We start from the raw sequence: 16,245 nt of genomic DNA on the forward strand, positions 1-16,245 counted from the left end.
GTCATGACAGGAGTCTAGAGCGAAGGTTACGTGGTGGAGTGGACCTGGGGGAGGGTTTGTAAAACAATGAAAGAATTTGTCTTTTACTTTTCCAAGAGGGTAGTGTACTAGGGGGGAGGGTTGGGAAGGGAGAAAAGTGCAACAATGAATGAATGGAAATCCAAGGTCTCTGTAAATTTTTACTGAAATTAGTAATAAATTTTAAAAAGTGCAAAAAAAGAAAAGAAGCTCAGCGAGCTCTAAAGATATTAAACCCCAAAGGAAAACATCAAGTCATATACTAGTAAAATTCTCCAAATGAAAAGATGAGAATAGAATAATATGGGCAGTGCAAGAAAAACAGTCACCTACAAGGAAGGTACAATTATGTTTTCTCAACAGAAACCATGCCAGCAAGAAGATGGTGGGATGACATGCAAAGTTGGAGGAAAAACATTGCCAGTAGAAGATCCTGTACTCAACAAAGCTATTTCATCAAATATTAAGGAGAAGTCTTTCCATATCTTTTGCCCATTTTGTTACTAGGTTATCAGTCCTTTTCTCGTGGAGGCCCAGGAGTATTCTGTAAACTTTTGTTGTAAGACTCTTGTCTGAGATGGTATTACTGAATGTTTGTTCCCAGTCTGTAGGTTTTCTTTTCACCCTATTAGAAAAAGTTTTTGATGTACTCAGGAATTTAATCTTTACAAGGTCCCATGCATCAGTTTTATCCTCTAGATTATGCGTTTCTGGTTGTATTTGGTAGTCTCTTTATACCTTGGACTAGCACTTCTAAGCTTGATCTCAGTTTGTCTCTTATGAATGTTATGGTTTTTGGAAGAAATGCTTCAAATCACTGGCAGTAAGAAAGATACAAATCAAAACCACAATGAGGTACCATCTCACTCCAGTTACAGTGGCAGAGTTTAATAGGGCAACAAGTAATAGATGTTGGAGAGGTTTTGGCGAGAAAGGAACTCTTATACATTGTTGGTGGGATTGTAAAATGGTGCAACCATTCTGGAAGGTAATTTGGCAGTTCCTCAAAAAACATGGAAATTCCATATGACCCAGCTATTCCACTACTTGGAGTATACCCTGAAAATTTGAGAACTGAGGCACAAACTGAGATTTGTACACCAAAGTTCATAGCAGCATTATTCACCATCGCAATAACATGGAAACAGTCCAGATGTCCAAGCACAAATGAATGGATTGAGAAATTATGGTACATTCACACAATGGAATACTATGTAGCATGCAAGAGCAATAACTTTGTAAATTATTACCTAACTTGGGAAGGACTGGAGAGCATTATGCTGAGTGAACTAACTCTGTCCCACAAGGATAAATATTATATAAAACCATTATAGTAGAATGAATATAAAGATCCAGGAGGGCTGGGAGAGGCTGGAAGCAGACGGATGTGGATGTACAGGAGAAGGAGAGGAGGGATTAGCCATTGGGTTGTACAATTTGATGGGTGGGAAGGTGGGGAAAACGGAAAGAATTTCTTCGAATTTTTATTTGAGTTTTGTAAAGAAACTAGTTGTTGTTGCTGTTGTTGTTGTTTTTATTGTTATGTGCCTTTGAGTCGCTTGCGACTCATAGTGACCCTATTTTTACAGCAGCCCTAAACTCTGCTCTGTACTGTGCCAATCTCACTGTTTCCGACACACCCATCCTGATTTCCCGAGGCATTGAATCAATCCACCTCATAGAGGGCCTTCCCCTCCTGTGTTGTCCCTCCACCCTCCCAAGCATGATGTCCTTCTCCAAGGACCGGTCTCTCCTTACAAGATGACCAAAGTATGTCAGACGAAGCCTCAGAATAGTAGGAAAGAGAAAGAAAAAAAAAAAAGAAGACCCTAAAAAAATATTAAGGAGAAATTAGGTCATTTACAAGAGGAGTAGGAACTTAAGGAATGTGTGAAAACAAGTTCTCCAAAATCAAAGATGAGAAGAGAATGCTAAGAACAGCTTGAGAAAAACAGTTACCTACAAAGGAAGTACAGTTGGTTGAAGCTGTGATTTCTAAGCAGAAACCATGTGAACAAGAAGGCAATGGGATGGCATATACAGAAGGATGAAAGAAAATATTTTCCAGCAGAAGATCCTGTACCCAACAAGCTGTTTGTCAAAAAGGAAAATTAGATCATTTTCAGAAGAGTAGGAACTTAAGGAATTTGTAAAAACAAGACCAAGTCTACAAGAAATCCTAAGGGAAGTCTTTCACACAGTGACACCAACAAAAAGTAGTTAAACCATAGTAACCAGAAACAACAGAAAAAGAGACACAGTAAAATGTCAGTGATAAAAATTGGCCTGCCAGTAATCAAACTTCATGTGAATGGCATAAAGGCACCTATAAAGAAAAAAAAAAGAGTAATGATACATAAAAAAATGAAACCCAGCAAAAGACACTTCTAAGAAATGAGGAGAAAGACTAAAAGCAACTGCCAGAAAAAAAATACACCAAGCAAATGACATCCACAGAGAAGCAGGAATCGCAATATGAATCTCTGATGAAATAGACTTCAGGTTGAAAACCACCATAAAAGATAAGGAAGGGCACTGTACAATAATTAAAGGCAAATTAGGTCAAGAAGACATAACTTTCTTCAATATCAGTGCACCAAATGATAGATGTGGAAAATACATAAAACAATGATTAACAGACTTGAACAAAGAAATAGACAGCACACAATATAGTAATAGACTTTAACACACTACTCTCACCAAAAGATGCTGTTGTGTTAAGTGCCATTTGAGTCTCCTGTAACTCATAGAGACCCTTTGTGCCCCTATGTATTCTGTACCCTGCTCTATCCTGAGCCAATCTCAGTGTCTCCAACATACCTACCCCCATAACACTGGTCACTGAGTCAATCCATCTCATCCAGGTTCTCTCTCTCTCTTCTTTCCCTCCATGTTTCAAGCATGGTGTTCTTCTCCATGGTAACATACCCAAAGTATGTGAGATGGTGCTTCAAAATCTTTGCCTCTAAAGAGCAACTTCCAGCAGACTTCCTTGTTCTCTTGACAGTCCATTGTATGTTCAATTCTGTTCTCCAGCACTACAACACAAAGGCATCAATTCTTCTTTTATCATGCTTAGTCATTGTACAGCTCTCTGATGCATAGCAAGTAATTACGATGACCACGGCTGAATCAGGTGCACCTTAGTTTCCATACCAACATCCTTACTCTTCAGCACTCTGGAAGGTCTCTGATAGCAGATTTTTCCAGTGCAATTAATCTTTTTATTTCCTTACTACTGGTGCCAACTGTGGAACGAAGCAAGCTGAAATTGTTAAAATCTCAATCTCTTCTCCAGCTATCATGATGCTGCCAGTTGGCCCAGTAATGAGAATCTTTGTTTTCTTGATGTTGAGCTTCAATCTATATTACACAGTACAGTCCTTGACCCTCTACAGCCAGTTCTTTAGGCCCTCCTCAGTTTCAGCAAGCAAGGTTTTGTCATCTGTATAACGCAGGTTGTTGATGAGTCTTTTTCCAATCCTGATGCCACATTCCTTCTCATAAAGTCCAGCCTCCTAAAAGATCTGTTCCACGTATAGATTGAAAAGCTATGGCGATAAGTTGCATCCCTGACTTACACCTTTCCTGAATTTGCTTGCACACCTGGCAGTCATTTTAACATTATCTTCAAGAAGATCTTGCTTGCATATAATAATAGTGATTTGTTTGATAATCTCCACACTCTGCCAGATCACCTTTTTTAGGAATGGAAATAAATACAAATCTTTACCTGTCAGTTGACTGGGTAGTTGTTACAATCTGGTGAATGCATCCAGGGAAGCATCTGTTTGTTGAAATATGTCAATGGGTATGCCTGGTGCTTTTTTTGCCCTCCAGTTCCTTCAGAGCAGCTTGAACTTCATCCTTCATCACCATTGCCTCTTGATCATATGTTGTTTCATTAAATTCTTGTAGGTCAATTAAAAAAAAAACACAACACAACCAAACCCCAAACAAAACCACCACCAAAGGTACAAAAGATCTGTAAGATCAGCCAAGTTGACCTTGTAGATATATTCAGTACTGAAGAGCAATGATGTCAGTCTGGAGACTAAGGTGTGCCTGATCCAGGCTATGGTCTTTCCAATTATTTGCTATGCATCAGAGAGCTGGACAATGAACTAGGGATAATGGAAGGAGAGTTGATGCCTTTGAGCTTTGGTGTCAGAGAAGAGTATTGAATATGCATGGACTGCTAGGAGAACAAACAAGTTCGTCTAGAGAGGGTAAAGCCAGGCTGGTCCTTGGAGGCAAGGATTCTGAAGCTCTGTCTGATGTATTTTGGACATGTTGCAAGGAGGGATCAGTCCTTGGAGAGGGACGTCATGCTTGGGAGTGTGGAGGGTCAGCGCAGGAGAGGAAGATCCTGAATGAGATGAATTGACTCAGTCACTGGGGTAATGGGGATGGGTGTTTCAGAGACAATAAGATTGGCAAGGGATAGAGCAGGATTTAGGACTGTTGTGCATAGGGTCTGTATGAGTCACAGGTGACTCGATGGCACATAACAAAAATAACAACAACAAACAGTCAAAGTCAATTTACTTTATTCTAAAGTGTGCGTAGTAGATTTTCCAGAATTGGTCATATATTGGACAGACAGCAAGCCTCAAGGAATTAAAAACAAATAATACAAAATATCTTTTCAGATGACAGTGCCATAGAACTAAAAAATAAAGAGGAGAGGGTAAAGCTTATGAAACCAACCACATGGAAACTAAATAAAACTCTGCTAGAACATAATTGGTTTATGTTATTGTTGATATGTGCTCTTGAGTGGCCTGTGACTCATAGCACCCCTGTGTACAACAGCTTTGAAGCCTGCGCTGTCCTGAGCCAGTCTCACTGACTACAACAAACCTACCCCTATTACCCCAGTTACTGTATTACTCCGTATCATCTGGGGTCTTCCTCTCCTGTGCTGTCCCTCCACCCTTCCAAGCATGATATCCTTCTCTAAGGACCAATCCTTCCTGGCCACATGCCCAAAGTATGTGAGAAAGAGCTTCAAACTCTTAGACTCCAAGGAGAAACTTGATTTCACCCACTCCAAGAGAGACTTGTTTGTTTTCTTTGTGGTCCATGTTATGTACAAGACTCTTCAGCACCACAATTCAAGGGCATTGATTTTTCTGCCATTGTAAGTCATTGTCCAGCTCTCTGATGCATGGCAAGTAATTGTGAAGACCAGAGCCTGAATCAGCAGTTTGTTCCCCAAAGTACCTGAGTGAACAAGGAGGAAGCCTTTTGTTTCCTTCTGGAAGTGGCTTCTCACCTCCGTCAAGGGGCTCAGGACCTCCCTGTTGCCTGATTTTAGGGATCCCATGTGATCAGGCCTGACAGCAGTTTGTTCCCCAACGTACTTGAGTGAGCACAGAGGAAACCTTTTATTCCCTTCTTGGAAGTGGCTTCTCATCTCCATTGAGGGGCCAAGGACCTCCCTGTTGCCTGAGTTTAGGGGTCCCACGAGGTCAGGCCAGACAGTAAGTAGTTTGTTCCCCACAGTACCTGCTTGCTCCTGGCAGGTGCGTCTCACAGCAGCTCAGCAGGTGGCTTCTGGCTGGGATTCATCTGACAGCTTCTGCTGGGACCTGCGGCTTGTGCACCCGCCCTCCACAAAGCCAAAGGGGCAGTTCAAAGCAATTTCCAGCATCCTCAAAAGCACGTAGTCTCTGCTTTCTCAAAGCAAAATCTTATGTCTATATTTATGAGACAAAGTTAGCTATAAATCAATCCTTACTTTATGATTTTGAGTTTTGTGTGTATTACTAAGAAACTGACCATTTCCTCTTAAGTTTACGTATGTGAGAGAGCACAATTTTTCATAGTGTTCCATTAAGATCCTTTCAATATCATTTGGGTCTGTTATAATGTTGTTGTTCTGTGTCAACAAGTCAAACTGACCCTTAGCTGACTCTCCAGCAGATTTTCAGAGGAAGTAAATTGCTCAGGAAGAGAGTGCCTGTCTTTCTTCCACAGAGTATCTGGTGGATTTAAACTATGGGCCTTTGGGATTGCAGTGCAACTTCTTACTACTAGGCCACCAGGGGTGGCCAATCTTATTTCTTGGAAGATGTGATTGTTGTTAGATGCCCTTGAGTCAAGTGTGACTCATAGTGATCCTGTGAACAGTGGATATGTACCCTGTCCTATCCTGTGCCAACCTCACACTTCCTGACACACTAGAGCCCATTGCAGTAGTCACCATATTAATCCACCTGGTTGAGGGTCTTCCTTTCCTTTGATGACCCTTTACCCTTCCACACATCATGTCCCTCTCCAAGGAATGGCACGTCCTAGCAACCTGCCCAAAGTGTATGAGGGAAAGACTCATCATCCCTTGCCTCCAAAGAATCATCTCATTTTTCATTTGGGCTATTTGCTTCTCTTTTGTCAATTTTCCCAATGGTTTGCTAATTTTATTGATCATTTGCAAGAGTCTTGTTAATTTCCCCCACTTTACGTGCCTATTTAGTTACCTTTCTTTCTGCTCTTGTTTTTATTTCTTTTGGTGGGCATAACTTTAATTTTGCTTCCTCAGCTGCCTTCCTCCACAGAAGTAGCCAAAATAGGTTTTCATCATTGTTGTTTCCAATATTAATATCCCCTCAAAGAATCCAAGTTGTCACTCCTTAGTTTTATTACTGGAGATGTTACTCTTGGTATGAACAGTCAGGAAATTAAAAGACAAATTGCATTGGGAAAAATCTGTCAGGGACCTCTCCAGAGTACTGAAAGGCAACAGTGTCAATCTGAAGACCAAGATGCTATTGATACAGGCCATTGTCTTGTAATTACTTACTATGCATCATTCTAAAGACTAAAATGTGATTGATACAGGCTATGGTCTTGCAATTACTTGCTATGTATCAGAGAGCTGGACAATGACTAAGGATGCCTTCGAATTGTGCTGGAGAAGAGTCTTTAACATACCAGACTGCCAAGAAAACAGATAGATCTGTCTCTGTCTTGGAGAGAGTGAAACCAGGTTTCTCTTTGGAGGCTAGGATTTTGAAGCTCCATTTCATGGACACGTGGCCAGGAGACCGATCCTTGGAGAAGGACATCATGCTCAGAGGGGTGGAGGGACAGTGCGGGAAAGGAAGACCCTGGTTGAGATTGATTGATTCAGTAACTGGGATAATGGGGGCTGGTGTGTAAAAATTTGTGAGACTGGCTCAGGACAGGGCAGGGTTAAGAGCTGTGGGTCTCTGGTGACTCACAGCATGTAACAACAACAACAACATATGTGTGAATATTTTTTTCATATTGATATCTTGTTGTTACATGCCTCTGAGTTGACAATAACTCATAATGACTGAACAACACATCTGAATTTTGCCCTATCCTGTGCCATCTTCATCATCTCTGATATACTTGAGGCTTTGATAGTCACTGTCAGCCCATCTTGTTGAGGATCTTCCTCTTTTATGGTGACCCTCCACCTTTTCAAACATAATATATTTTTGCAAGAACAACATGCCTAAAATATATGAGAAGAAACATCACCATCCTTGCTTCCAAGGAACACCCTGGTTCCAATTTCTCCAAATACATTTTTTTATTCCTTTGGAAGTCCATGAGATATTCAGTACACTTCTCCAACACCACAACTCAAAGGTATTGATTTTCCGTCTCTCATCACTATTCATTGTTTAACTCTCCAATGCAAACGAAGTAATTGAATAGAACATAGATTGAATCAAATGCACCTCAGTCACTAAATCCTTAGCACTTTGGAGAGGTCATTGAGAGCAGATTTTCCCAAAGCAGCATGTCTTGATTTCTTGATGGCTGGTGCAATGAGAGTTGATGGTTAAACTAAGCAAGATTAAATTTTTGACAATTTTCATTTTTTCTTCATCTGTTGAGATGTTGCTTGTTGCCCTAATAGTGAATATTTTTCTTTTATTTTCTTCCCTTCCCTTCCGTTCCCTTCCCTTCCCTTCCTTTCCCTTTCCCTTTCTGTTTTTTTTTTTTTTAATTTTAATTGAGATTTTAATGAAGGCTTATAGAGAACTTGGATTTACATTCATTCATTGTTGCACATTTTCATTCCTACCCCCCACTCCTCCAGTTTGCTTTTCTCTTTGAGAAAAAAAAATAATTCTTTCATTGTTGCACAATTCCACCCCCCTCCCCGTCCCCAAGTTCACTTTGCTATGCCCCACTTATACTGGACTGTTGTCATGCAAATAATACCTAATCATATATTCCTTTTCCACCCGTCCCATTGCTTATTGTTTGTTTTTTTAATTAATTTTAATGAAAGTTTACAGAGATTTAGGGTTTCCATTCATTCATTGTTGCACTTTTCTCCCTGCCCTCTCCCTCCCCCTCAATTTGCTCTTCTCTTTGAAAAGTAAAATAAAAATTCGTTCATTGTTATACAGTCCCTCCCCCCAAGTCCACTCCACTGTGTAGCCTTCATATTGGACTTCTGTCATAACAATAATACCCAATCATTTATCCCTTTTAAGCAGTTCTCTCCCTCATCTGTTTCAATGCAGTATACATTATTTAGCCCCTCTTTATTAGTCTCCCTTCAACCTCAGTGTTAGTCCTGTTTTACAACAGTGGCCAGATGCAATATTTGTCCATTTGTGACTGAGATATTTCACTCAGCATAATGTCCTCCAGGGTCACCTGTTTTGTGTAATATTTCATGAGTTCCTTGTTTTTCAATGCACCATAGTCTTCCATTGTGTGAATATACCAGAGCTCCTCTGTCCATATGTTTGTGGATGAGCACTTAGGCTGTTTCCAGCTTTTTGCTATTGTGAACAAAGCCACAATAAACATGGGTGTGCATATATCTGCTTGGTTAGCAGTTCTGGTTTCTTTTGGATACATTTCCAATAGTGGAATTGCTGGGTCAATTGGTATTTCTGTTTACAGCTTTTTGAGAAAGCACCTTACTGCCTTCTATAGTGGTTGCAACATTTTATGCTCCCACCAACAGTGAATAAGGGTTCCAGTTTCTCCATAACCTCACCAACATTTGTTGTTTGCTGCTTTGTTGAATTTTGCTATTGTTACTGGGGTGAGATAATATCTCATATTTGTTTTGATTTGCATCTCTCTTAGAACTAGGGATTTGAACATTTCTTCATGTGTTTGTTCGCCAACTGAATGTCTTCTTTGGTGAAGTGTCTGTTCATATCCTGTGCTCATTTTTTAATTGGGTTGTTTACCTTTATCTTGTTGTGGTGCTTGAGTGTTCTATAAATTCTTGATATAAGTCCCTTATCTGACATGTCATTACCAAATACTTTTCCCCAGTTTGTGGCTGGCTTCCCTTTTTACCCTGTTGGAGAAATTTTGGGATGTGTATAAGGATTTTATTCTTAGAAGGTCCCATACATCTATTTTATCCTCTCCTGGTAGGTTTTTCAGAATGCTTGAAAGATATTTCATGCTGTGGATTAGGACTTCTAGAGTTCTTACAAGCTTTTCTCTGCTGAAGTTTATAGTCCTTGGTTTTGGTCCTAGGTCCTCGATCCACTTTGACTTGGTTTTTTGTGTATGGTGTGAGGTGTGGGTCTTGCTTAAATTTTCTGCATATGGTTTTCCAGTTTTGCCAACACCATTTGTTAAAATGGCTGTCATTTCCCCACTTAACTGATTTCATCTCCTTGTAAAAATCAGTTGACCATAGGTAGATGGACTGAATTCTGGGTTCTCAATTCTATTCCATTGATCTATGTGTCTGCCATTGTACCAGTACCACGCTGTCTTGATCACCACCGCAGTGTAGTTAGGATTTGAAATTGGGGAGGGAGATGCCTCCTATCTTGTTTCTCTTCTTAAGGAGTGCTTTGCTTATTCAGGGCCTCTTTCCATTCCAAATGAAACTGGAGATTGCCTTTTTCATCTCGTTGAAGAATGGAATTGTTATTTGTATTGTGATTGCTTTGAATCTGTAAATTGCCTTTGGTGGTACTGTCATTTCCACAATATTGAGTCTTCCTTTCCATGAGCAAGGGATATTCTTCCATTTCTCCAGGTCTCTTTTTGTTTCTTGTAGTAATGTTTTATAGTTTTCTTTGAATAATCTTTTGTGTTCTAGTTGTATATACCCCCCAAGTATTTAATTTTATCATTAGCTATTGTGATGGGTACTGTTTCTTCGCTCCAGTTCTGTATTTTCTTTGTAACTGTAGAGAAATCCAATTGATTTTTGTATGTTTATCTTGTATCCTGCCACTTTGCTCAATTAATTGATGATGTCCAGTAATATTTTGCTGAATCTTCTGGGCTTTCTAAGTATACAGTCATATCATATGCATATTGTGATAATTTTATGTCCTCTTTGCCAATTTAGTTACCTCTTGTTTCCTTTTTTTGCTTTATTGCTGTCGCTAAGACTTAAAATACAATATTGAATAGGAGAGGTGATAGTGGGCATCCTTGCCTAGTTCCTGTTCTCAAAGGGAATGCCTTTAATCTCTCTCTATTGAGATCAATGTTGGCTCTCAGATTTGAGTATATACTTTTTACTATGTTGAGAAAATTTCCTTCTATTCCTATTTTGTTGAGTGTTTTAATCAGGAAGGGGCGTTGGATTTTGTCAAAGGCCTTTTCTGCATTAATTGATAGGATCATGTGGTTCTTGTTCTTTGTTTTGTTAATGTGATCAATTACACTGATTGTTTTTCTTATGTTGAACCATCTTTGCATACCTGTTATGAATCCAACTTGGTCATGAAGAATTATTTTTTGATATATCATTGGATTCTTTTGTTTAGGATTTTATTCAGGATTTTTTCTTCTATATTCATGAGAAATATTAGCCTATAATTTTCCATTTTGATTATGTCTTTACTTGGTTTTGGTATCAAGGATCTATTTGCTTCATAGAATGAGTCTGGGAGAATTCCATCTTTTTCTATTTTCTGAAATAATTTTTATAGAATTGGTGACAGTTCTTCTCTGAATGTTTAATAAAATTCACTTGTAAAACCATCTGGTTCAGGGCTTTTTTTGGCTGGAAGTTGTTTTATTACCTTTTTAATTTCTTCTTTTGTAATGGATCTGTTCAGGTGTTCAATTTCAGCCTGTGTCAGTTTAGTTAGCTTGTGATTTTCTACTTATTTGTCCATTGCCTCTAGATTTTTGTATTTGTTTGAGTATAGATTTTCCATGATATTTCACTCTTAACCCTTTCGTTTTAGTTAGTTCCATTGTGACATTGCCCCTTTCATCTCTTATTCAAATTATTTATGTATTTTTTTCTTTTCCTTTGTTTTGTTAGTGGTTTATCAATTTTATTCACCTTTTCAAAGAACCAACTCCTTGTTTGTTGATGTTTTCAATTTTACTTTTCATTTATTTCAGCCCCAATTTTTATAATTTAAGGTTTTTTTAAGATGGTGTCCAGTTTTCTTTCTGTTCTCTTTCAGTTTGTTGGATATATTGAGTTAGAATATCTAATATAATTTTTTCTTGCCTTTTCATGTGTTTGCTTATTGCTATAAATTCACCTCTAATTATTGCCTTGGCTTTTCCCCAACAGTTTTGGTAAGTTATGTTTTCATTCACATTTGTTTCAAGAAACTTCTTATTTCATTTTTATTTCATCTATTACCCACTCATGTTCAAGGAAGATGTTGTCTTGCTTCCAAATGAATGGGGTTCCCCCCCCCCTTTATCCTCTTGTTATTAATTTCTAATTTTGTAGCGTTGTGATCTGAGAAGATGCTTTGTAATATTTCTGTTTTTTAATTTATTGATACTTGCCTTTGACCTAAAATGTGATCTATTCTAGACAACTAATTTACCATTCATTTTGTAGAGTAAGGTATACTGCTTTTTTGGGAGTGCATTAGCTTGTATAGATTTATGAGGCCAAGTTGGTTTATTGTGTGGTTTAATTCTTCAGCATCTTTATTGAGTTTCTTTCTGGTAGTTCTATCTTTTCTTGAGAGTGGTGTATTGAAATCTCCAACTACTATAGTGGTGTTGTCTATTTCCTTTTTCAGTTTATATCTTACAGCTCTATAATTTGTTGCATAGATATTTATTATTGTTATGTCCTCTTGTTCAATTGACCCTTTGAGCATTATATGGTTTTTGCACTGAAATCTATTTTATCAATGATTAGTATTGCTACTCCTGCTTTTTTTTCTGGTGACCATTTGCTTGGTATATTTTTCTGCACCCTTTTATTTTTACTCTTTCTTTATCTTCAGTTTTCAGACGTGTCTCTTGTAGATAGCATATTGATGGGTTTTGGGTGTTTTTTGGGTCCAATCTGCTACTTTTTTTTTTCCTCTTTAATGGTGCAATTAAACCATTCACATTCAGTGATATTATTGAGAGGCAAGGTTTTATTGCTTTCATTGTGTTTAGTTATTTTTGGTGTTGTTGCTGGTTACTTGGTCCATTCTTTTTTTGGTGGCACCTCTATAAGTAGGATGTCTCTGTGTTTCCTGCAATACTGGTCTTGTTTTTACAAACTCCCTTAGGTTCTGCTTTTCTGAGAATATCTTGATCTCTCCTTCATATTTAATGAACAGTTTTGCTGGGTACAATATTCTTGGTTGACAGTTGTGTTCTTTGAGTGTTTGATATATATCATTCCACTATTTTCTTGCTCACATGGTTTCTGCTGAGAAATTGGCATTTAATCTTATTTGTTCTCCCTTAGAGGTTACTCTTTGTTTCTCCATAGCTGCTTTCAGAATTCTCTCCTCCTGGGTTCTGTCAAATTTGGCTGTGTGTTTGACTATGTCTGCCTTTGTGCTTCTCATTTGAGGTCAATTCTATATGGTGTTCACTCAACTCCTTGAATTTATATTCTCTCATTTTTCATTTTGCCTGGAAAGTTTTTTCTAGTAATTCTTCCACAACTTTCTTGATGCCTTTATTTAATTTTTCCTGTTCTGGAATTCTGATTATGGACATGCCATTCTCTTGATGGTGTCCCACATTATGCTTAGGCTTTCTTCTTCCTCCCTCCATGTTTTTGTTCTAGTAGATTAATGATGATAATTCTATCTTCTATTTCACTGGTATTTGTTCTATCTCTTCATTTCTGTCCATATGTCCATCCAACATTTTGACACATCTGAAACATTGGTCCTCTTATTTTGAATTGTGGTTTCTTGTTTTTCCAGAGCCTCATTTGTTTTGCCTGCATTGTTTTGGAATGTTTTTTATGTTCCTCTTGGGTTTTGCTAGTAGTGTCCTTCAAGTTTATCTTTCACCCGTTGAAAATATTCAATCATTGTTTCATGTCTGAAAGTTCCATTAGAATTTCTGGCTTCAGGAAATCCATTGATACTCTATTACTTTTGGGGGGGGTCACATCTTGTTTTGTGTTATGTAGGGTGTGCGGTAGCCTACTTCTTCTGTGACATTACTGTGGTAGAGTTTTCATGCTTGAGGCTCTTGGTCTGATGTCACTTCTCCAGAGAAGTGTGGGGCACTTACCCTGTGTGATTTTTCTCTCCGAATTTTTGAGTCAAGGGAAGACTTGCTTCAATTTGGGAGAGATATGAACTGTGAATTTGCAGTCTCCTCTGTCAGACAACTGCTGCAGCTAGGCCAATTCAAGGTGCCTTGTCTAAAGGCAGCTCATGCTTAGAGAGGGGAGAGGAAATGAAATGGGCTCACCTGTGATATATATGTCTCTGGCATCGTTTAGAGGGGGAGCAGCAGGTTGTCCTTCAGCTTTTGGGGCTGGGGTGTCCAGGTGGTGTGGCTACGTCCTCCAAATGGTGGGGCCAAATCCTCCAGGCAGTAAGACTGGGACTGTCAGCCTACCAGGCCAGGACTTTTATGCTGTGGGGCCTGGACTCTCAGGCAGTGGAGAAGGAGTGTTCTGATGGTTCGGCTGGGATTTCCAGGCAGAGGGCCTGTGCTGGGCTTACAAACAGCAGGCAGGAATGTCCAGGTAGTGGGTCAAGGTCCTTCAGGAGGCAGATTCAAGAATCCAAGTGGCAGGACCATAGGCCTCCAGATGAGGGGTGGAACCTGCCAGGCATCAGTGCCGTGGTCTAATGTTTCAGACAAGAGACCAGTCCAGGACACATTAAGGAATTATTAAGGCAATTATCTAGATAATTGACTAGATACATAGAGAGTGATGTGGCACATGGAAAGCGACCAGTTTTTCTTTTCTTGATGCTAAGATTTAATCCATATGAAGACTGCAGTCTTTGAACTGCTGTCATGAGCATTTCAAGTCCTCATTTTCAGCAAGCATGTTTGTATCATCTGTGTAATGCATCTGCATATCGGAGTCTCCTGCTGATTCTGATGCCACATTCTTTATTATAAAATCCAACATCTTGAATGATTTGTTCAGCATACAGATTGAACACACATGAAGAAAGGATTCAGCCCTAATCATATCTTTCTTGATTTTAAACCATGCAGTGTTCTCTTGCTCTGTTTGGACAACAGCCTCTTCCTCTCACCCACATCTCCCTCCCTTACTCCCTTACTCCATCCTCCCTTACTATCTCTTTAGATTGAGCTTGCCCATTTGTGTGTGTTAGCTGGATCCCAAAAGCATAAGATGGAGGTGGCAGACCTTCTTAAGGCTTGGCCTGGACACCAGGTAGAGCCTTACTTCGGCATTCTGTTACTCATGATTTAGTCCCAGGGTCAACTTGGGTATGCTACTGCCCAAGGGTATCTGTCCTGTAAGGTATCTTTGGAGACTAGCTATCTAACTGTTGGCCATTTCCTTACTGTCTCTGTCATTCTTTTCCCAACAAAATGCATTGCCTGTTATGTAGAATTAGCCTGGTGTTCTTCAACTTAAAATATTCTAAGATTAAACTAGCAAATCAGTGTTGCCAAAGATGGAATTCCACCATAAGGTAATGAAAACATGAAATCGTCTAAACCACTGAACTACTATAGTGAGTGTATACTAGAGTTTTCAAACTGGAGGTTTCATATTTCCATAAACTGTGAATTATAAATTTAAATGTTACACATTTTTAACTTCTAAATTATACTAAGGTTATATGACTAACTGTATAGAAGACCCTGAAATAATAACATTTTTCAAGATATTTCTTGTCACTCTTCTTTGGCAGTTCCTTTGAAAACAAATACGAAAGCTGAAACAATTACCATGCCTGATATTACTCAGAGTGATGACGGAGATAAAAGAAATGATTCAGAAGCTGGATTACTGAGCTCATCTCCAGTGAGGCCACATTCCAGCTCAGTGGAGTCACCATCAGAGAAAAGTGCCAGTAATGTGTCGGTCCCGGATGCCCCCATTATCTTGAGCCCTCCACAGACCCATACACCACACACCTACAACCTGGTCTGGAGATCCGGAAAGGATGGTGGGCTCCCTATCAATGCCTATTTTGTAAAATATCGAAAGGTATTGTCTTCTCATTTATTCTACTTTAAGTCTAATACTTCCTCACTATTTGAGTAATGCATGTTCCTTTTCACATTTGTCAAAGACTAGAAAATAGAGCAAGCATGTTCAGAATTTTGAGCTTATATAAAATAGTCAATCATGCTGAATTTCCTGACTTGGTAAAAACATTAGGAATGAAGTATAAATCATGTCTTCCCTAAAACTAAGAACCTAGTAACTTCTTGACACTGTTGTTGTTGTTGTTGTTATGTGCCGTCGAGTCCAAGTGACTCATAGCGACCCTATGTACAACAGCCCTAAACTCTGCTCTGTCCTGTGCCAATCGCACTGTATCTGACACTCCCATCCCGATTATCCCAGTGACTGAATCAACCCACCTCATAGAGGGCCTTCCCCTCCTGCGCTGTCCCTCCACCCTCCCAAGCATGATGTCCTTCACCAAGGACCGGTCTCTCCTCACAACATGTCCAGAGTATGTTAGACGGAGCCTCAGAATCCTTGCCTCCAAGGAACAACCTGGTTTAACCCTTTCCAGGACGAATCTGTTTTCCTAGCAGTCCATGGTACTCTCAATACTCATCTCCAGCACCACAGCTCAAAGGCATCAATTCTCCTTCTGTCCTCCTTGGTCATTGTCCAATTCTCTGATGCATAACAAGTGATTGCGAAGACCATCACCTGTATCAGACGCACCTCAGTCTCCAGAGAGATACCATTGCTCTTCAGTACTTTGGAGAGGTCCCTAACAGCAGACTTTCCCATGGCAATGCGCCTTTTAATTTGCTGACCACCGGTGTCAAGAGTATTGACTGTGGAGCCAAGCAAACTAAAGCTGTATACAATCTCAATCTCTTCACCATCCATCCTGA

At 39.4% G+C, this 16,245-nt stretch overlaps 1 protein-coding gene across 1 annotated transcript in view; it reads left to right on the forward strand.

Annotated features, from left to right (window-relative positions):
* The window catches only part of CDON (cell adhesion associated, oncogene regulated), a 130,289-nt gene that overhangs the window by 16,118 nt on the left and 97,926 nt on the right, over positions 1–16,245 (forward strand). The window contains exon 7 of the mRNA XM_006900864.1: positions 15,075–15,373. Coding sequence (XP_006900926.1) covers positions 15,075–15,373 — 299 coding nt within the window. The remainder of the gene's footprint in view (positions 1–15,074; positions 15,374–16,245) is intronic.

Source organism: Elephantulus edwardii, unplaced genomic scaffold (genome assembly GCF_000299155.1).
Source record: "Elephantulus edwardii isolate Elephantulus edwardi_28Jun2011 unplaced genomic scaffold, EleEdw1.0 scaffold00297, whole genome shotgun sequence".
NCBI lineage: Eukaryota > Metazoa > Chordata > Mammalia > Macroscelidea > Macroscelididae > Elephantulus > Elephantulus edwardii.